General features: G+C 38.2%; 1 protein-coding gene across 1 annotated transcript in view; it reads left to right on the top strand.

Moving 5' to 3' along the window:
- Positions 1-21,665, top strand: part of SAMSN1 (SAM domain, SH3 domain and nuclear localization signals 1) — a 131,482-nt gene that overhangs the window by 50,724 nt on the left and 59,093 nt on the right. The window contains 1 exon segment of the mRNA XM_046647940.1: positions 56-408. Coding sequence (XP_046503896.1) covers positions 56-408 — 353 coding nt within the window.

The raw sequence follows: 21,665 nt of genomic DNA, 5'->3' as shown, positions 1-21,665 counted from the left end.
TATGTGCCAAACTATTAGACACTTACTTCTTAACTTATTTTTCTTTATCTTTCAGAAGATGAAGATGAAACATTGATTTCCTGTATGAAATTAGCCAAATCTCAAGAAAGGAAAGTTAATAATGTTGGCACAAGGAGGAAGGAAGAAGTGGAGATTAGATTAGATTCTATTTCTGCATCACTGGTTAGATCTAGCACTTCAGCTGGATGCAGCTTGGCAGAAATGTTATCCTATAATGAAGGTGAAATTCCGATGTGGAACAGCTGGAAGCCTTTTCCAGAAAACCCGCTCTGGACATGTGTTGATTTCCAAATTGCCCAAGTTGCCCCCTGGGACAACTGTTTCCGCTGCACTCACCACCCACGTCTCAAGTCTTCTGGTACAGATATGGATCTCCCACATTCGTGGGTAAGTTTGTAAACTACGGAAATGTATCGTCTTATCTGAGTATTTGTACTGGCAGGAAATAAACAGATAACAAAAGAGCTAAGCAGTCAAATTTATCAGTCAGAAAGTTACCAGAGCTAGAGGAGTCTTTCTAAAAAGCAGTGCAGCTCTTGTGACTTCTGCTATCGTGTTGCTATTGCATATATTCCTTAGTGTTCAAATAAACTACTGCGTAATATTTTCCAGGGATTTCCTTTTAATTGAAGGATGACTTTGGATGTTGATTCAGATCAAGAAAATGTGCACTGAAGTGTCTAAATGATTGCTGTTGCCATGAAGTTTCAGTAACACATCATAGCTAATTTAAGTGAGCATTTTCTCTAGGCCTGCCATTCTCCTAAGGACTTTAGATGTGTTATTTCATTTAAATCTGACAACAACCCTATAAGGTAGGGAGTGTTAGTCTAATACTAATTCCCCCTTGTTTTATAATTGAGAAAAATAAGGCACAAAAAATTTAGTGGAAAAGAAGTGAAGCCAAGATCTAGAACCTACACAGTCTTCTGCTAGGGATCCTGTTTTTAGCTTATACTTTATGTTGCTTCCCATATACTAAGCTAGGCCCTAAGGCTGTACTGGTGCAAGAGAGAGTATGGACTCTGAAGTTAGACAAATTTGGGTTTAGATCCAAGCTCTGCTACTGGTTTAGCTTGGGCAAACTACTGAAACCTTTTAATCTTAATTTCTCAATTGTAAAATGGAAATAGTAATATTAAACTCATGAAGTAATTGAGAAACTAAAATTAAATAACACAAATATTCTAGGACTTGAGGAACTATTCTTTTCATCTTGATTGTAAGTTACTTAAGGCATGTGTTGTGCCTTTATTTCTCTACAGTTCGTGTGTTTGGGTTTGTAGTGAATGAATGGAACAACTCTTGTATCCAGGAACCCTACTCTATACCATTTTGGTCTAAGAATCAGTCTCTCATTAGACACAGGCTGTATTTCATGCTGCATTAGAGATCTCTGAAGAGGCTTCTTCTCTCTTGGAGTCCTTTTCACCTTTTGAGATTTGTATATTAAGTTGGGTCTTTGAAGACTAGAGCTCAGGTAATCTGTGTTCAAAGTACCACATGAAGTAGTACAGGTGTCTAGTAGCAGACTTGGAACTGATGAACCTGTTCAACAGTAATTATTTTTAAGAATGTCTTTCCCGCTTCCTTAGTCTTCATCTTCTCTTCTGGGGTTGCTGCATTTTTCAGGCTTCTTCTTGGAGCAGTTTCTTAGAGAGCAGCTGGTAATATAATTAGAAACTACTTCTGAAGACTCTCCCTGACAGCTTCAGGATCAAGATCAAGAATGATGACTACTTGGCAAGTGGCAAAGCTGGTATATAAGAATCCAAACACAAATATTCAGAGCTTCCTTTCAGAATTTAATCTGGACTCCTTAACTTGGCATTTCTGGATTTCAGCTCACTGGCCTCAATCTAACATTTCAGCTTTGTCTACTGCTTCTTCCTTACAGGTTTCCTATGCCGGACTGCCAAACTGAAAGATTTGCTGTTCTTAATAACTGTCTTGCACTTTCCTCCCCCTCCATCTTTGTGTTTACGTGCCTAGTATGTTATTCTCTCCTTTAAAACTTACCCCATCCCTTAGGACTCAGATCAAATACTTTGTCCTCTAGAAAACCTTCCTGGGTCATGCCAGATAGAAGAACTTCTAGATCACTTAAGGGCATTATTCTTTCATTATAAGTTCATCAAACACATATTGGCATCTACTGTGTGCCACTCACAATATTAGACCCTGAGGATACAGAGCTAAGCAGTGTCTACACTGCCCCTGTCTTCATGGAGCATCCTGTATTCCACCCTGCAGTGAAATTAGTGGGGCATTTGTTCATTTGCTAAAAGTAATTTATCTTTGTATCTTCTATAGCCCCTAAAATGTTATGGGCACAAAATAAATATTTGAGTAACATTTGCTGACTAATTGAATGGAGTTTTAGAAATCAGTGGACGTTGTTTCCATTGATCTAAATAAAACATTTCTTCTCATTCTTCTAATGGTTCTTAGGAGATTCCATTTATACATAAACTCAGTTATTGTGTGTATGTGAGTGTTTGTGAATGTGTGTGTAGTTTTAGGTATATATACGACAGTAATGTTTTTCTTTTTTACTTATGTAGTTTTACTTATGTAGTTTTGTCTATTTTAGTACATAACTAAATGATTAAGTAAGTGAGTTTTTTCTGCAGAAGGTCAAACATAACTGCAGAATGCCCAGAATTTTAGATGATAATGTTCAGCATTAGTGATGGGAAAACCTCAGTGGATTTCGAGAGAGGGTTCAAGAACATGTCACAGTTAAATTGGTTTGGTCCACTTAATGAGACCACTTTCACTCAGGGATTTGAGACATAGAGTGAAAGAAGTTGGATGAGTGCAAATTATTATTTTTATATTCTACACATATATTCTATAGTAATAACAAGTGAAAAATATCCGGTTTCATTTTAGCATAGCTGGTATTTTTTCTGTAGTAATTGCAGGGTTATTATTTGGGTTATACTTTAACTTTCATTCTATAGAAGGTAAAGAAGGCAGATAGTGTTGAGGGAAAAGATGTGCTTCTGAAATGAGTGTTACTTACTATCAATGACAGGTGGTCAGAGGTGACCTTTTGCAATTTTAAAGGGTAAAAGTGTGACTGCATTTTTTAAAGTCTATCAATGTATGCAGATATGCTGGAGCTGGGCCTAAAGTCCACATTTCAGGGGAAATGAAACCAATTCACAAAGACACTAGTTTCTCCTTGACTTTAGAAATTTCAGCAATAGCAGATTCCAGTGTCTTTGATCCCATTATCAAATCAGAGTTTTGAGGTGGCCTGAAACTGACTTATCTTCCAGAAAGTCCTCATTTGCCCGGCTATGACTCCCTGCTAAGCCCACTGTAGCTTGCACTCTCAAGGCTGGTTCTGATAGAGCTGGGTTTAGTGCTAGCTCAGAGGTCACCAGCAGAATGAGCTTGAACAAACTCTTGATTGTCTTTAATCCACTAATTCCAATTCTGCACATTGGTTTCAGACCCTATTCATCCCCTTTCCTCTGAATGCCTTTGTACCTACTGAAAATGTCCCATTTGTAAGACAAGGTATTGATATCTACCAAGCAGAGCCATTGGGAAGATTAAAGAAATGGTATCAGTACTCAGTCAATATTAGGCAATATTTATACCAAAAATCAAAGAGTCTAGAGGCTCATGCTAGGATCAGAAAGAAGCAAAATTTTATTCAGTTGAGATACTATAAACAAACTGAACTCAGACAGGGAAATGTATTATTCGTGAAGGGCTCTTCATAGAAGTCAACAGGAGGAGAACGAGACGCACGCAGATATTTAACATGCAGTCTAGTTGTTTGTAAGTTCTATGGGATCTGGGGAGTGAGGAAAGATATGTGATTATGGAATTGATAGAAGTTGAAAAAGGTAAGAGATCAGATGTATGAAAGTGTATACTCCACAAGAGAAATGTGAAAGGAAGAACTACTTAAGGGACTGGGTCTTTTCTAATATCCAAGATGAGTGGTGTTGAGAGGGGATTTCAGATGCATCTTAAGAAAGGTAATAGTGAGTAACCAAAAATAATATTTGAAGCCAAGTGTTTAAAATCAGTTTACAAGAAGAGTGATTGAAGGGTCCTTATGAAGCTCTGCATGCTAAGAGCTTGAAACACCTTAACAAAAAGAGGAAAGTGAACCATTGGCTTGGTTGGAAATAAGGGCAAGAAAGAGTAAAGCTTGTGTTGCAAAGGAGGTGCAGCCACCCTTTAATATAATATTATAATAAGAGCAAACATATTTTTCAAAATCTGGAAGAATTTTTCAGATGTATAGGAAGGATAAACAAATTATTTTTATAATATTAATACATGACAGTAATCTTGACCTGAAAAAGCGGAGCAAATATCCATTTCTCCCTCCAAATGTCTAAAATATTTTGAAATCTGTCTTAGAAAAATTGCGTGATATGTTTAAAAAGTGTTAATAAAAGCTCTTTCAGGAAAAAGGAAAATCAAAGGCCTGAAAGAGCAAAACCAGACTCAAGTACAGAAGAATTCAGTGCAGTGTAGGTTAAAAAAATGCTAATAATGACAAAACCAAATAGCATCATAAGCAGAGAAAGAGTAAAGTTTACATACAGAATCTCAAGGTGAGAAAATAAGCTAAGCTCTACTTAAAGCATCTTAAAGTCTAAGAAGAGAATGAGAAGAGTGGAAATTGAAGGTCTTGCTGGAGTATTACATGAACCCATCAAAATTATGCCAAAAGAGAAAGTGTGGATAATGGAAAATCTCTTTACGGAACTGTTTTAGTGAGAGGAACAGGATGTGTGCTAATGCTAACCAAGAAATAGAGGAACAAAAGATTTTACAATTAATCTTCAATTCAAATGGGGAGTAGTGGGTGTTCTAATTATTGACATGGGAAAATTCTCTTGGGACGTATAGCCCCACTGCTAAGTGGTATGAAAGTTTTAATACTGCCCAAGAAAACTACTGATCTATGGGGGAGAGATGAAAAGCAGGGTAAGCTATTTGTGTCTGTCTTCTTCTTTGTCTCTGTTCTCAACCATGGCAACCTCTCCCAATGTCTGACCTTAGGCTCCCTCCATCAGTCAACATTATACATCATTATCAGATTAATCCACTAGATTGCTTTGCTGATCTACCTGATAAATGCTACCTGATTAATGATTCTGGAGCTCAATCCTAATAATGTTATTGCTCCTTTCATAAAACTTTAAATGTGTCCCCGACACCCACAGGGTCAAATGCAGACCTATTGACCTAATCTACCTTTTAACTAGATCCCCACACGTCTCTTTCACACACACACTCAGCTACAGGCAAAGTGATACCAACCTTTTGCCAAATACAGTGATTCTTCTCCCATCTTCATAGCTGTGTTTAGACTATTTGCTCATTTTGGCCTTCTTTTCTTCTCTACCTATTTGATGAATAGTAGGGAAGTTTAAGAGTGTAGATGGATAAGTAACAATCCATGAATACACTTTAAAGAAAAAAAAATGTATGTATGAAAAGGAATGAGGATTGAGAGGACCAGTAAAAAGAGAAGGAGGAGGCACATGGTTAGGAAAAACAGCAAAATTAATTTCCTGGATTCTATTATCATTTTCTTTGTACATTAGTGATTTGAGACTCCTACAAAAAAGGCTTTGTGGTCCCATTGATGGGGGTATTTTTTTGGTGCAGTGAATAAGACATGCTAAGAAGACTGCTCACATATCTACCCAGAGGAAGGCATGCCATGAACCATCAGTGCAGAATTTCCTCTAGTTTAACATCTTTGTGTTCAACTCTGACAGCAAAAACCATTTGTTAGAACAGCTTTAAATTTTCATCTGCTTACACTGGAATTGTGATAGTATCGAAAGAGAAAAAGTTCAGTGAATAGATTTGGGCAACTTATGAAAAGGAAGTCAGAGTAAATGATAATCTAGACTGATAAATTCAAAAGGAAATAGGAAAATGTGATACAAAAATACCAAAAGATATCTATACTTACTACACTCTGCACTGAAATTAATAAACTTGAGAATCAAGATTCTAAAACTACTTTTAAGAGCCTAAATGAACAAGAATAATTAATTATGAATATTTTACATGAAAAGTTTTAAATTATAGCCAGTGTAATGTTTTATGGAAGGACAATTGATATTTACCCAAGAAGAATATGAAAAACAGGAGATGCTGCAACAACTTATTTATTCATTCATCCATTAATTCACTTGTTAGCAAATTCATGTCAAGTGTTTCCTGAGTGACTTAGTCTATGAATGTGGGAGCACAGAGGTATGTGGGGGGAGAGGTATGAACAATCTACCATTTCACATTTATGAGAGTTTATGGGGTCTTATTGAAAGCAAGAGGGAAAAGGGAAGAATAAATAATCACAATTCTTGGTATAAAACTTCACTACGATGGCAAACACATTGGAGTACTTGTACAGAAAATAATCCTGAAAAAGATCTGGCCAGATGTGCAAACACATTTTACATTTAGGAAAAAAGAGCTTGTAGAAGAAACACTTAAATTATGAGATATTATAATAGTATAAGATAGATTTATGGAAGCTATTTAGGTTGAGTTTAAGCAAAATAAGTTGTAGATGTGTAAAAGATGTTTAAGTATCTTTTCTAATAAAATCTTGTGTAATAAAAATAAAGATAAAATAAGAATGTAATTGCTCTGTAAGTGTGAAGTATTATTCTAGAAGGTCAGGATAACTAGAGATATTATTAAATTAGACTTTGGAAGCGGAGTAGTGTAGAAGACAAGCCAGTCTAATTAATTGTGTTGATGTGTGACTTTGCCCAATTACAAAAACCTCATGCATATCAGTAAAAATAATAGACCTGTGCTCTAGTTCTAGAACTGGTACAGAAACCAAGACTCTCTCTCCTTCATGAATTGTCCTAAGGGTTTTGCCCTGTTCCCTCTGTTTTTGTTTGTTTGTTTGTTTGTTTTTCTCTGCGCTTGTTTACTCAAGTGCTTGTTTACTCAAATTAAGGAAAAAGTTGACTCGGTACTCCCTGCAGTAAAATCTTTCTAATATATATCATGTAGAATAGTTCTGATGATAATGAAATAAGATCCACGAGAATCGATTATAATTGCATTTTGGCTTCCACAGACAAGTTGAAATTTGCTTCATTAGATCCTCAAATGGAAGAAGGAAGACAATGAACGTCAGTCTGAAGGGGACCCAATTAGGCTCATTGACTATGAAAGATCTAAAGCTCCTCCTTGCTTAGAGCCTGATTCTTTCCGGTGGTTCAACAGAATAAAGTAAATCACCACAGCTGGACACTGACCTCTGGGAAGAGCAAGGCCTGAATGTTCGAACATTTCAATAACGAGCCTTGGAAAATACACCAAGTGTTGGTAGATTTTCTTTCGTGGCAGAGAAACAAGCTCATAAGTGAAATATTGCCCAGCAAGCTAAAGACTGAGCCATATTTTGAGTGTGTAGCATGATGTGTGGAGGCTGTGTTGTTCATCAAAGGAGCACAGGGCAGAGCTGGGAGAGTCAGGCGTCAGCCCAACTCTATCACTTACTAGCGTCTCTTTAGGTCAGGCAGCTTAATCTCCACGGTCTTCTGCTTCCTCATCTTTAGAATGAGGGAGAGCTATCAATGGTTTTTGAGGCTCTTTTACCTTCAATACGTTGGGCCATGGGGGCACACTGAGGAAGATAAATTCTATGTGCAGAAAGAGGTTAGTACATAAAGATTTGCTTTCAGTTTTTTCAAAGCAGCTCTTTTCTCACTCTTCAGATGACCATTGGTAACCTTATTTCTGTCATTTTTTTCTTTACATAAGCTATTTTAGATTTTGTTGTTTTTTTTTTTCCTGACCACTGCATTTCCTCTGTCCCGGCTACTTCCTCTCTGCCTCCCGTTCTGAACCAGCAACTATATAGATGAACACAGTCCTCACTTGGGATACAGCCCGGTTGTCCCAGCCATGAAAACTTCTTCATGGACAAAATATCTACATTTCCATTCTCAGGAGCTAAAAAGGCTCCTGCCACTCAAAAAGAACTATTTAAAAAAATCCTTTTGAATGCCATTTCGGAGGACTAAATTCTGCTTCAAAACGTCGGTGGGTGAAGTTTAAGATTGTAGAGGAAAGCAGAAGAGCAGGGGCTATGCAGTGCAAAGAGTGCTGGGTTAGAGTAAGACATCCTCTTCAACACCATCACCCACCACACACACACAGAAGGTGTCACCTGGAGTGGTTCGTGCCTCTGAGATCTTATTCTGACCTTGCAGACATTATACCGACATGGAGTCAATATAATGATAATCATGGCCTCCTTTGACTTAGCGCTTGATTATATCGCAGGTGCTTTTATATATGCTATCTTTGTGTCATGATTCAGTAAAGTGGTATTATTATCGCCATTTTAATGATAAAAATCTGAAGCTCAAAGAGGTGAAATAATATATGCAATGTAATAATAGGTGGTGAGCTGGATTTTAAGTCCAAATCTATAAGAGTTCAGAGTTTTCCTACCAACATCATGGCTTCATAACTTTTGAGACTAGGCTAGTAACTTATCTGTACTTTTCACAGCTGTAAAAATGAAGACATCCTAACTTGCAGTGTAAGATGAAATGATGCACGTGAAAGTGCTGGTTCAAGGTAGGGACTTAATTGGTTAATAAATAGAGTCCCTGCCTTGGACCAGCCATATAAGTTTTCTGACATTTTATCTTATACTAGCACTATGAATTAGGCAAAACATTATTGCTATTTTATAGATGGAGAAATTGAGGCACATGAAGATTAAATGAATTGCCTGAGGTCCCACAGCAGATGATGCAGAGATGGTACTGAACATAAACCTCCTCACTCTTAGTCCAGCAGGCTTTTCCTATCACGAAGTTGTCTTCAAACTTTTCAGCAGAAAGATGGTGAAGAGGAGCAGTACGTGGTGGGAACTCTATGGGTGTTGGAGCCAAGTAAGCCTGGCCTTGAATTGTACCCTCGCTGCTTGCCATCTGTGTGACTGTTAAGTTCCTTGATTTCTCTGAGTTTCGGTTTCTTATCTATCAAATGGACATAATGAAGATTCCATTGTGGAGTTCTTGTGAGAATTGGATGTAAAGTGTTTAAACTGATGCCCAATTGGAACTTAATGAACAAGCACTAGTATTTTCAGCGGCAATTATTGCTATTTAATTACAATTTATGAGTGTGCATTTATATTGTTTATCTTTCATTCAGTGAACAACAGAATAGTGTCTACAATACATCAGGTATTGCCGTGGGCTGTGGGACCACAACGATGACTAAGACATATACTTGGCATTAGGGTCTCCCTATCAACAGTTCTCAGCAATTTCATATCATATGAGGTAATATTGTATTAATATTGTATTAAATTGTATTAAATATGCATTTTTATGTAGTTTGTCAAATTTTTTTCCCTGGAGATACGAAAGCTAGAACTGCCCAGTTCAAATGTTTACAGTGAGGATAGGATGGGATTGCTTTTACCTTCCTGGAGGTGCTCTAATATCTCATGTTTGTGAATCTCTGAGGCATGCAGACAAAAAGAAAGAGGGGCTAGGGGCGCATGTGCAGGGCTCACCATTGCCCTTTTCTGGCCTCCCAAATTATCACCATATTAGCAGTCATACACATGTAAGATGATTGTAGCTTTTTAGAACTCCTTTCATATATTTTATCATAGCCATTTCACATATGCACTTTGTGATATTTTATTTCAGAGTCGGAATGTAACTCTCAGATATAACATATCTTTTTCAGAAGACAATGAAAAATGAAGGAAAGAAGTTCATGTTCCCTCTCCTTCCTGGGAAGTTGTAAAGCAAGTGGTTGAATTCACTCTAAAAACCCTTATGAATATTCAATGTAAGATTTTTATGCATCTCATGTTTCCCAGCTATTAAATACAACCATACTGATGAATAATTAGATTAGAAATGTGGCTTTATTACAGCTCACCTTGAGCCCAACCCAAACTGAAGCGGACGGAGTCTCCCCCCTAGAAAAGGATTTTTAGCCAGGGCACAAAGTGGATTAAATTCAGGAACTCCTTTATTCATTCACTCAACATTTGTTTTGGAGCATTTACATTGTGCCAGATAAGGAGGATAAAATATTGAGCAGAAACAGACACATTGAACCTCATAGTCCAATCAGACACAAAAATAGAAATAATCACACAAATAAACATGAAATGATGACTTTGATAAGAACTGTGAGAACTACATGGTTCTATGAAGGCCTATAATAGGCAGATTTGATCTAGTCAAGGAGTCAGGAAACACTTTCAGGGGTAATGATGATTGGGCTCAAAGCTGACCAAGAAAGCAGGAGCTAACTAGCTAAAACTAGGGAGAATGAGAGAATGGTCAGAATGGCTGGGAGAGAAAGCAAGGAGATGTGGTACAAGGTAAATCTGAGGAAGGAATCAGACTGGTTATGGCCTCTTAAATTATGCTTAGTTTTGTTGTTCATCTCCTAAAAGCAATGGGAAGCTATGCAAGAAGGGTTTTAAGATTTTTTGGCTTGTTTGTTTCTTGTTTGTTGACGGTGTGAGATATGTGGGTAAGTTTATACTTTGAAAAGATCACTCTCCATACAGTGACAAGAATAGTTTGAAAGAGCAAAATAGACGCAAGAAGTTGGTGACTTGAGCTATGGTGGTAGAAAGAAGAGATTAATGAAAAGATCGTAGGCTCCTAGACTTATGTCCCCCAAATATACATTTCTCCAAATGAAAGAAATGTCAGTTTTGAAAGCCATCTTTTGTGATGCAAACTGAAAAGCTCCATTCACTTTAGGAGAAATGGTCACAGATGACAGCAGAAAAGTGATACAGTGACATGACTGCACATTCCAAATCTGTCCTTTAATTTCTAAACCTTAGAAGCTCATAGCCACCGTAGTGGCTTAATGGAATCATTACCAATGGATAAGGAAATGTCATCCATTTGCCTCCCCTGATTCCACTTGGACATAGGCCATTGTTTCTACAAAGAGTGGCTTGGAGCCATGCAAGGTTTCAAGGGAAATTGGCCTTTCAGAGGGGCATACGAATAGATAATGCATATTGCCACCGTAAAATCTCTAATGAATATTAAGGGTGGCTTTCATTTGTGGTGATTAAAATGAACTCATAAATTCTCTCTCTAGGATGCGGGAATTTTTTCCTCCCTGCGGAGAGATTTAATGGATTTGTGGCATTCTGAATGATTTGGCAAGAAATCAGAGGTACCAGCGCAGTCACCCGCAAAGGGCACTTAGTTTCTTGCATGTGATAGTCACCACCACAAAATATTTTCTGTAAGAACCCAGAATGATTGATGCAACCCACCATAAGTCATGACAAGGTGTCAACTGAAAAATTGGAAAAATAAGTGGTTAAAGACATCGTAGCTTTAAAAACAAATTTGACTTTTAGAGAAGGGTTATTTCCTTTTAGAAAAAAAGTTAGACCTGCCACCTGCCAGAAATTTAGATCAGTTGTTTGTGGCAAAGGCCATCATCTTTTGAGGCCACTGAGAGCTCCTACTGCTCTCTGTATGCAGTGGATTAAACTCTTCCCACACAGTGATAAATATATCGTAAAGAGCCATAACAGGAATACTGTAAGTTGTAGCAGTTAATGGTAGAACTTCCAGTTAAAACAATATTCTTAGGGTTTCTTTGGCCAGTTCCCATTTTATGTGTGCTATTTTTTGATGTTAATTTTTCACATTTGCAGAATCAATATCCTTCAAACCTTCGTAAGATTGAACAGGAGAATTAGTGGCAAGACTTCCAGGGAGCTTTACTAGCTGCATGGGCCTGAGTTAACAGAACACATTCTGAAAAGTGCAAAAATAATCTATGAAAACAGCAGATGAGTAAGATTAAAAATATCACCAGCTCTAACTTTTCTGTACATGTGGAAAATGGGGAAGGAAGGGAGGAAGGAAAATGGGGAAGTAACCCAAAGCAGCAATTCCCCAAAAAGCATTCGGATTTTACTGTGGCATGTGGCAGAGGATCTCTTTTCAGAGAAAGCAGCTTTTTAATGCTAGACTTTGAATACTTGAAGTACAAGAGTTCTGGGTAATTTTATTCTGTTGGGGAGTGTATTCCTTTGTGGAATGCATCCATGATCATGCTTTCTTGTCCTATGAGTTAGACACTCTGAGGGAAGTTAACCCAAATGTCCTGCATCCTATATATATGAAGGAATTATTACCATCATTTAAGACACTGGATTCCCCTGTGACACTGGATAGCAAAGCTTGGTTCAGTGGGGAAATTGTTCTGAGTGTAGAATTGGCTCTCAATTTGCCTTCCCTTGGATGGGAAGCTTCTTCATTTGCAAAGATTCTGGATTGGAGGACAGGCAGAATGGTATAGGCAATCATTTCCTTAGCTGTAAAGTAAATGGACAAGACTAGATGACTACTAAGACTCCTTCCAGGGATAAATATTCATGAATCATCTTTGAAAAGGAATAAATAGCAGTTGTGAATTATATTAAGCCGTCATCTGTGGGTAGGACTTGATTCGCATGAAAATATTCTCAAACTCAGAGCCTTATATTTTAAGAGATAAAATGGTGAACACATTTCATTACCCAATTTTAAGGTAATTAGGCAAGAGGCAATATATAGTGTTCTTTTAACTTGGCTGTCTTGCCATTGCACACTTATTCAAGGCTGCTTGGATGAGAAAGGTTGATTAACTTCTATTTAGGGGGGGAACTTAGGGAGCTCATTCTAGATGAGAATCTGAGGCCTGGAAACCTGAGGTTTGAAGGAAAGAAATGACATTGGCGGAAAGAATCACAGCACAGCTGAGGATTCCAAATAAAACAATCTCTGTTTCACAATTTTGCTAAAATATTATGTTCTAAAATTGTATTTCTCAATGTGTGGCTCCATGAACCAATTGCATCAGAATCACTTAAAGCATTTGTTACTAACGTCTGCCCGCTCCAGACTTACTGAAGCAGAATTTCTAGGATGAATATTCTTTGATAAGTTCCTTAGGTGATATTTTTATGCTCACCAAAGTTTAAGAATCACCTCGGAATAGAAGAAAACTATTCATTATTCCCTGATTTTTAAAATTTCGTCTTCACCTTTTTGAGAACCTCTCAAATGTACATATCTTTCACAAGTTATTTAATCTAATAAGCACAACAACCCTGTGAAGTAGATAATTCAATTTCCAAATGAGGCAAGAGGGCTCTGAGGATTGAGGAAGTTGCCTAAGCCCTGTTTCAGGGCCAAGCTGGGATTTTCAGTCAAAGTCTTCTGAATCTCATTCCTGTAAGATAGTCGCGTCACCTTAGGGATCTCATGCTGAGAACACAGTGAAAGAATACAGTGTGCAGCCCTTGGGAACTCTCAGTACTCAAGGTCCTTATTATCAGCCTGTATGAAAGTGTACAGAGCCTCTAATGGATGCAGCTGATAAATTCCCAGAGGTAGTTTTGTGCTTTCCAAAATGACTTGGTTAAAACTCCCATCACAGAGTGTTTGGGACTTTTGATAAATCACGGACTAGAAAAATCCCCAGACAAAGGGTATAACAAACCGCCAGGCTACTTAGCATGTATCTTCCAGATTTTACAAAACGCTTTTGAATATAAATAGTTCTTATGATTATAACATAATCATTATTTTCTTTAGTAACTACATAAATGGAATCTGATTTGCTTAAGAGGATCATTGTTGTGTTCTTTCAAGCTCAACATCCAAGCTGGATTAAAAATCATTTGCCTGAGTCATTTGTGTAGCTTTCTCCAATTTACGGGTGTCTCTTTTATTTCTACGCTGCCATTTTTCAACCTTCTCTTCTGCCAACTCCTCCTTAGCATGGATGTTTTAGTGGATTGCCTTCTCCGGTTCTAGTAGCCATGGAGCTCTTTGCCAGCACTTGTGTGTGACCTAAAGCCCCTGACAGAGCATTCTGTCCAATCACCGAGGAGCAAAAGTCATCCCTTCTGTCAGAGGGTCAAAGAAAACGTCCAGTTTTGCTAATTTGCAGCCCCTTGACTTTAGTAAGCATTTCCAATATCGCTTTTGGTCATGATGTCTAAATCCTAAGATGTTTGAACCAAGCTGATGGGTTTGAAAGGGATCTCGAGGTGGTATATGTGTGTGTTTGTGTGTCTGTGTTTCTTTGTGTCAGATAACTCTAACATAACTCAAAAAGAAATACGCGAAAAAGGCTTCATTTGATTCTCCATGGCCAACCTTCCTCTGCCTTTATCTTTATTCTAAACCAGTAATTTTTAAGTGGCATTATATGGTGGTAGCCATATATGATGCAATAGTTTGTTGTTTTTCTTTTTTAATGTTCCTTTACATGTCAGAATAGGTTGTGGGAAATGAACATCATTGATGTGAAATGGTAACAAAATTGATGATTTTGAAATATTTATGTGAAAAGGTTTTTTGAAATTGAGTACTTAGCATTTGTGATGTGCTTTTCCTGACAGTCTGCAATCCTTGGCTATCCTGATTCACCACAATTAGTAAATTTGGTGGCTGTATTTATTGTGCTTTAATTCAGTTCAGATGAAAGTGAAAGAGAGTCTCCCCTGACTGAAATACAACTGTATCTAAATTCAACCAAAGGAACCACAGTGCAAATGTGGTTACTGCCAGTGAGTTGTCAACCAAAGCAACAGCTTGGCCTTTGTATCCGGGCAGTTGTTAGAAAGGTGAGGTTATGTCTTTACCAGTGACAAAAGCAGAGCTAATTAGACTGTCAGCTGCATATATGAAATCTGCAGTGAGTAACTATGATATGCCCCTGTTCTTTCCATTGTCTACACATATGCCCCGCTCCCCACCCCACTGGCAAGGAGACAATAATACATTGGCTCTGCCTTCTGAAGTTAAATTATCAACCAATCACCAGTATTTATTAAACTTCTAGTATCCACAGGACATTTTTGCATTTTTAGTGTGGCTGGCATTGTACCCTCCTAATGTTTCAAAGTTAATGCAGCCTGGTATAAGGGGAAGGCCGTTAGACTTTAAAGGAAGGAATATTGAATTTAAATTTGGAATCTGTGACATACGCAGTCACATTACTGTCTGATCCCCAGTTGCTTCTTCTGTGTAGTGGGAAAAATACAGCCTTTCTCCCAGACTTATTGTTAAGATGGTATGAGATATTTTATGCAAACGTGCTTAACTCTCCACCTGGCATATAGATGGTGGCCAAGAACCCCAAGAACCAATGTTAAAAAGAAACAAATACATATTTTAGAAAATTGCCTCTCAAAGCCAGTGTGGCAATTATAGATTCAGGTGTAAATGAAGCAATTTGTTGAGCTCATTGACTTGCTTTTAAACTTTAATACCATCTCTAAACTTCTCAGTATGGCTCCTACTGTGTTAAGATTATCAATAGAGGATGAATAGTTGCAGATATTTTCCATACATCTTTGAGGACATCTCTATGACATGCAGAAAACAAACTGGTTTTTCTTCTCAACTTTGCATGCTCCCTGGTGTGTCCCTTCCGTTTTCCCCACCCTTACCTCAGCTCAATTTCAATTATTTCTTCAGTTGCTTTTCCATCCCTTGCGAGCCTGCGCACAGTAAGTGTGTGCTTGCTTCAGCTGCTCCCGCTGGGTTGATTTTCAGCTACCCTCCTCTGCCTTCAATTTCCTTCTCTGATTGTTCCTGAAAAATACTCCTTTGGGGTCTTAGGAGGAAGTGACAGTGTAGGAGGCCTTGAAAAAGAATTGTCAAATAGAAAGTGGGAAAAGGAAAGAGACCAGAAGGGAGGGGGAGAAAAGTGAGGAGGTGGCACATTCTTTAGTTATAAGACCAAGGTTTATACCTACAGCTGACAGCTAAAGAAATGAGTAGAATTGCTTCTGCCTTGCAATTTTCTCCTTAATTTGCTTGTGAGTTTCGTTCTGCATAAAGGGTTTGGCTGTGTTATATAGTGGAGTCAGACAGGCCTGGGTTCAAATCTTTACTACTTGTTAGCTTTTTGACTTTAGGTGAGTTAGCTTTTTTGTGCCTCAGTTTGATCTTTGTAAAACAAGAAAGAATAACACTTTGTACAGTTGTTAAAAGGACTAAGTGAGATACAATGATCCATAGAAGGGTGTTAGTAAATGTTTGCTCATTTTCCTCTCTCGAGAAATCTCTCTTCTTGTCTCATTCTATACTTTAATAATGAACTAGGCTGAGTATGAAGTATGGAGTATGGGGAATGGTTGCTTTTTAACTTATAAACCATATTTGCTGTCTGTATATCCATATTAACTCTTCTTGCAAGTCAGTATTTTGGAGCCATCTAAGTTCCTCTCTTAGGTTATCTGATTGGAAACCAATTGCATGGGTTGAAAACTAGCCATCTTCTTCCTTCTAAAGTCCAGATAGTACTATAGTCATGCACCACATAACAACGTCTTCAGTGAACAACAGACCACATATTCCACCATGGTCCCATAAGATTAGTACCACATAGCCTAGGTGTGTAGTAGGCTATACCATCTAGGTTTGTGTAAGTACACTTTATGATGATCACACAACAATGAAATTGCCTAACAATTCATTTCTCAGAATGTATCCCCATCATTAAGCGAGGCATGACTACATATGCAAAGCAGAAATTTTTAAAATGGAGATATTTTCCAATGCTAGGCATATGGTAGGAGCTAAAAAGTGGTATTTGGAGGAACAGGTAAAAAAATTGAATGAATGCCAATGGGTAAGTATACCTAACTCAGCCACCCTGTGTAGACACAGGGTATTTTTGGTTTGCTTTCACTACTGTTCTTAATTGTGCCTATATCACTTGTTCAGTCTTTTCCTATTTACGTAATTCTGCCACTGTGGATACTGACACAAATGTCAATTACAGAGAGACAAGGCACTTTTCTATCAATATCCATGTCCACAAACCCTCCCAAATATTTTAATTTGGGGGGGGGATTGGGGGGGATGAGGAAGATGCACCCTGAGCTAACTTCCATTTCCAATCTTCCTCTTTTTTTGCTTGAGGAAGATTAGCCCTGAGCTATCATTTGTGCCAATCTTCCTCTACTTTGTACCTGGGATGCCTCCACAGAATGACTGATGAGTGGAGTCGGTCTGTGCCTAGGATCCGAACCCGTGAACCTGGGCTGCTGAAGCAGAGTGCATGGAACTTTAATCACTCAGCCATGGGGTCAGGGCCCCTCTCAAATATTTTATACCTATTCATTCTTGGGGAAAATGTGTTTTGCAGGATAAGAAACTATCGTACAATACTGATGAAGGCCTCTGACCTCTCTAAAATACCATTTTGTAGGAATCACTAGTACAGAAGCCCCTGTTGTTTGTGTCCCATGGCTTACTCAGGGGAGAAGGTCATGTGACAATAATACAACACTACATTTGCATCACAGATGAAGAGACCAGTACTGCCCTTAGGTCCAGTACCGCCCTTCGCTATGTTTCCTTAGTCAAGACTGTTCATCTCTCTGAGCCTTAACTTTCCCAAGTGAACGTTCTGATTTTACATATCAATGTCCAAGACATCTGAATACTAGATTGTGTACACAGGTTTTTCATGTTTATTTAGGAAGAGTCTTAATTTAATAATCTCAATAATTTTTAAATTTGTTATATTGTATACTTCATGTTTAAAACAAAGGGAAGTGATATTAAATTGCTCCTTCAATATAATACAGTTAGAAACATACACTTTACATTTTGGTTACGTCCTGTAATTAATATTTTTGTAACATTTGCCAGTTATGGTATTCAGTAAATGAGATGAAAGATATTGAGGCATGTTTTATCTTCATTAAATTATTTACTCATATATGCAAGTACAACATGTTGTGTCTCAGGAGGTTAAAATGAAATTGCAGAATGCCTTAAACAGTGTCTTCTTGCTCTCTAGTGAATTCTGTCACTTTAGTAAAGATATATCACTTATAAAGTATGTGTGCACGCATTTGCTTGAAATACTGAAAACATACTCAAATCTTCTGTATTTCTAACAGGATCAATTTAAACTATTCAATATTAGAAACAGCTTAAGAGCATATAACCTTAGAAGTGTCAGAGGTTTGAATGTCACCTATCCCAATTAGAAAGAAGTCATTTGCTGGCATCAAAGCTGCCAATTATTATCACAATTCATGGCATTTCTAGGAAATACACCTAACAGAAATAACAGTTGTACTCTAGCATCCTTAGTATTAATCTTAGTGATAGTATGTTTCTTAAGTTTTTTACTCGCATAGGAATAGACATTTCAAAATATGGATATAGAGCAGTTTCTCTGGTTAAGATAAAGACCAAGGAAAACAATTCTGGGAACTCGAATGGCTTGCTATGGGAAAATTAATTTTATTCATTTAATGATTATGAGATTTTTCAACTGAATTATTTTCTAATAAATATCAAAATATCAATATCAACATCATTTTAAGTGTATCATAGTATTTTTACTTTTTCATTGTGACATTTCCATCACTAAATAAGGTGGTCTGGCAGGATTGAATTTCAAAGTATGCCCCCTTTCTTTATCCAGGTAACATTATGCAGACAGGAGAGCTCTAATACAACATTTTGGGCCAAATGAGAGAAAGAGACTGGTGATCTTTTCTGAATCCTTTTTGTTTGTTTCATAGACAAGGAGCTACTGAGGAAGTATAGTGGTCAATAAGCTTTGGAAATTTTGCAAATTCTCCATCTCCAGTCTGTGCTCCACATTTCAGTCAGAGCCTTTTATCTAACACACAAATCTTCGCATCACTCTCTCGCTTTGGCAGCAGTGCAGCAGGCCCCAACCCATGCAAATGTATACTCCCATTACATTGAAATCCACATGATTTAGCAGGGTGTGTTGGTTCCCTAGGGCTGCCGTAATAGAGCAAACAAACTGGTGGCTTAAAACAATAACTATTTGTTGTCTCGCAGTTCTGGAGGTTAGAAGTCCAAAATAAAGGCGTTGGCAGGGCCGTGCTGTCTCTGAAGACTTAGAGGAGGATTCATCTTTGCTTCCTCCAGCTTCTGGTAGCTCCAGGTTTTTCTCGGCTTGTGGAAGCGTAACTCCAGTTTCTGCCTTCATCTTCACAGATGGAGAAGGCTGTCCCCTCCCTGTGTGTTTCTATATAGCCTTCCCTCTGTGCAAGTGTCTGTCCACATTTCCCTCTTCTTTTAAGGACACCAGTCATATTGGATTAAGGGCTCGCCCTACTCCTTACATTTTAACTAATTCCATCTGCAACAATCCTATTTCCAAATAAGGTCAGATTCTGAGGTACTGGGGGTTAGGACTTCAGCATATCTTTTTGGGGGGATACAGTTGAACCCATAATACATGGCTTTCAAATCCTTCATAGTCTGACCTTAAATACCCTGCCACCGCCATCATCTGTCTTTCTCATTGTTCACCATACACACTTGCTGTCGGGAATTACTCCCACTCCCAGATCATAACACTCTCATGCCGCTGATCCTGTCATATATTCTTATTGCTGGAATGTCTCTGCCTTTTCCCTTGTCTGCCTGGCAAGTTCCCATTTAGCTCATTATTACCTCAAGCATGGCCTCCTTAGTGAAATTTTTCTTTATGTCTTCAGGCAGATTAGCAATTTGCCCTCTGCTTTCCCTGCTCATGCATCTTGGGTTGATACAGAATACATTACAATGGATTCTCATTGTCTACTGGTTTGCCTGTCTTCCCCCTAAACTGTAAACCCTTGGAAGGCAGTGTCTATGCCTTTCCATCTTTGGACAACTGGCAGAGTGCCAGGTCTACACTCAATAAATCAGTCAATAAATATTTGTTAAACAAATAAGCTAGGGTCCCTCCTCCACGTCTTGGAGTGTGACAAGAATGATGAGAGGAGCGCAGAAGCAATATCTTCTGCCTGTGAGGCATTCGGGCACCATTCAGTCTTCTCTCTGTCTGCCTAGTGGAGAGATCCTACCAAGTCCCCTTCCGCTGTGCAAGACGGTCGGCCACAGGGACGGCCTCAAAGCATGTTAAAGCTTCCCAGGCTGCTGGCCAGAGGTACGATGGCGTAAAGATCAGCAGCACACTTCTACAGTTTCCAGATCGGTACCTTCTCAAGGTGATACCGAGTGGATTCTGTTTGCCCACTGACTGCCAGCAGAGGAGATGACCTTTGCTGGCTGAAATAAAGAAGTTGGACTTGCATGAACCATATGACATACTTAGTGAGTGTACCAAGAACTAGAAAAAAAAAGTCCACATTTTTCCCCCAAGTATTAATTATCTTGTAAAGAAAGTCTCTTTTCTTTTTGAGAGGAGAAGTGTTAGTTTTCTAAAGTAACATATCCATAAAGATAAGTTGGTAAGTTCATGTCAAGCTCTAATATTCAGAGAATTATAGGACCAAGGTTTTAGCAGAGATGGGACCAATATAATTTCTTTCACTAGGTAAAGATGTATTTCATTTCAATGCATGCTTTGCAAGAAAGCTCACAGGCTCAGCATTAGAAGTCCTGGAATCAGGACCTGACTTGGTAGAAGAGGAAATTCAAATAGTTTCCCATATGCATAAAATCAGGGTAAGCTGATTTCCTTCACAGGAAAGCTGTTAGGGTAAAACAATTTACGTTAAAAGGTGTTCAAGTCTTGGGAAAGAATGTTATATAAATCAATAATAGATCATTATCATCATTAGGACAGTATGTTGACGTATCTTATGGATTTCTCCATAGAGGAGAAAATATTTTTTTAAAATGGTTTATAGAGTTTCAAATTTTTTTGCAAGATTTTTTTCTGATAATATTTAGTTAAACATTTATTCTGCTTGCCATAATCCCTTTTGGTTTTGAGGATATGAATTCTGAGATTTTGGTCCTGATACTGGTTAATCCAAGGAGATGGCCTAAAGCGTGCAAAACTGTAGAGTTGAGTTTATTCACCCGTTCAGCACACACTGAGCCTCTCTCTGTGCCAGGCTCTGTGCTAGTGCCAGCAGGAGGCCTGGACTCTGCCTTCTTGGTAATTAAAACAAACAAACCAAGGCAGTAAAAACTATCAAGCACTCATATGTATTTAGTTAGAGAAGGCCCTCTCTGGAGGTGGGATGGAGGCTGATGCTTTAAGGATGACAAGGAGCTGGCTATGTGAAAAGTGATAGGAAGAGCACTTTGGGCAAGAGAAGGAGTTTGACCAAAAGTACAAAAGAAAAGAACTGAATGGTGTCCAAGCACAGAGAGAAGACCAGCATGACCAGATCAGAGAAAGAAAGGAGGAGAGTGGCACACATAGGCAAAGGCCAGAGATGTTCAGGCCTTCCTGGGCATGGGAAAGAGGAGGGAGTTTGTTTTAAGTGCAATTGCAGATTGGCAATTAAATGCTTGTCGCCAAATCTAGTGAAAGCAGAACTGAGTTCCTCTGTAGAAATTTCCCCTAGTTGGTGGCTAGGAATAAAAAGCATATTCAAATATCATTATAGCATGTGACAGTGAGAGAATGTCAGGTTAAACTAGCAATGACATATGTACGGGTTTTGGAAATCAGAGGTTGGACATGTTACCAGGAAGTTGGGTCACACTGTGACCACATCCTACAATGAAAATGGGGCTTAAATCCCTAAGAATCTCATGCTTTTCTACCTTTGTATTTGAAGGAGAGAGGATGAAACTAGCATTTGTTAAGACCTTCTCTGTTAGGAATTTTATATATATTGTCTGATT

Source organism: Equus quagga, chromosome 21 (genome assembly GCF_021613505.1).
Source record: "Equus quagga isolate Etosha38 chromosome 21, UCLA_HA_Equagga_1.0, whole genome shotgun sequence".
NCBI lineage: Eukaryota > Metazoa > Chordata > Mammalia > Perissodactyla > Equidae > Equus > Equus quagga.
The sequence above is the reverse complement of the archived record's forward strand: the minus strand, read 5'-3'. Positions and strand labels throughout refer to the sequence as shown.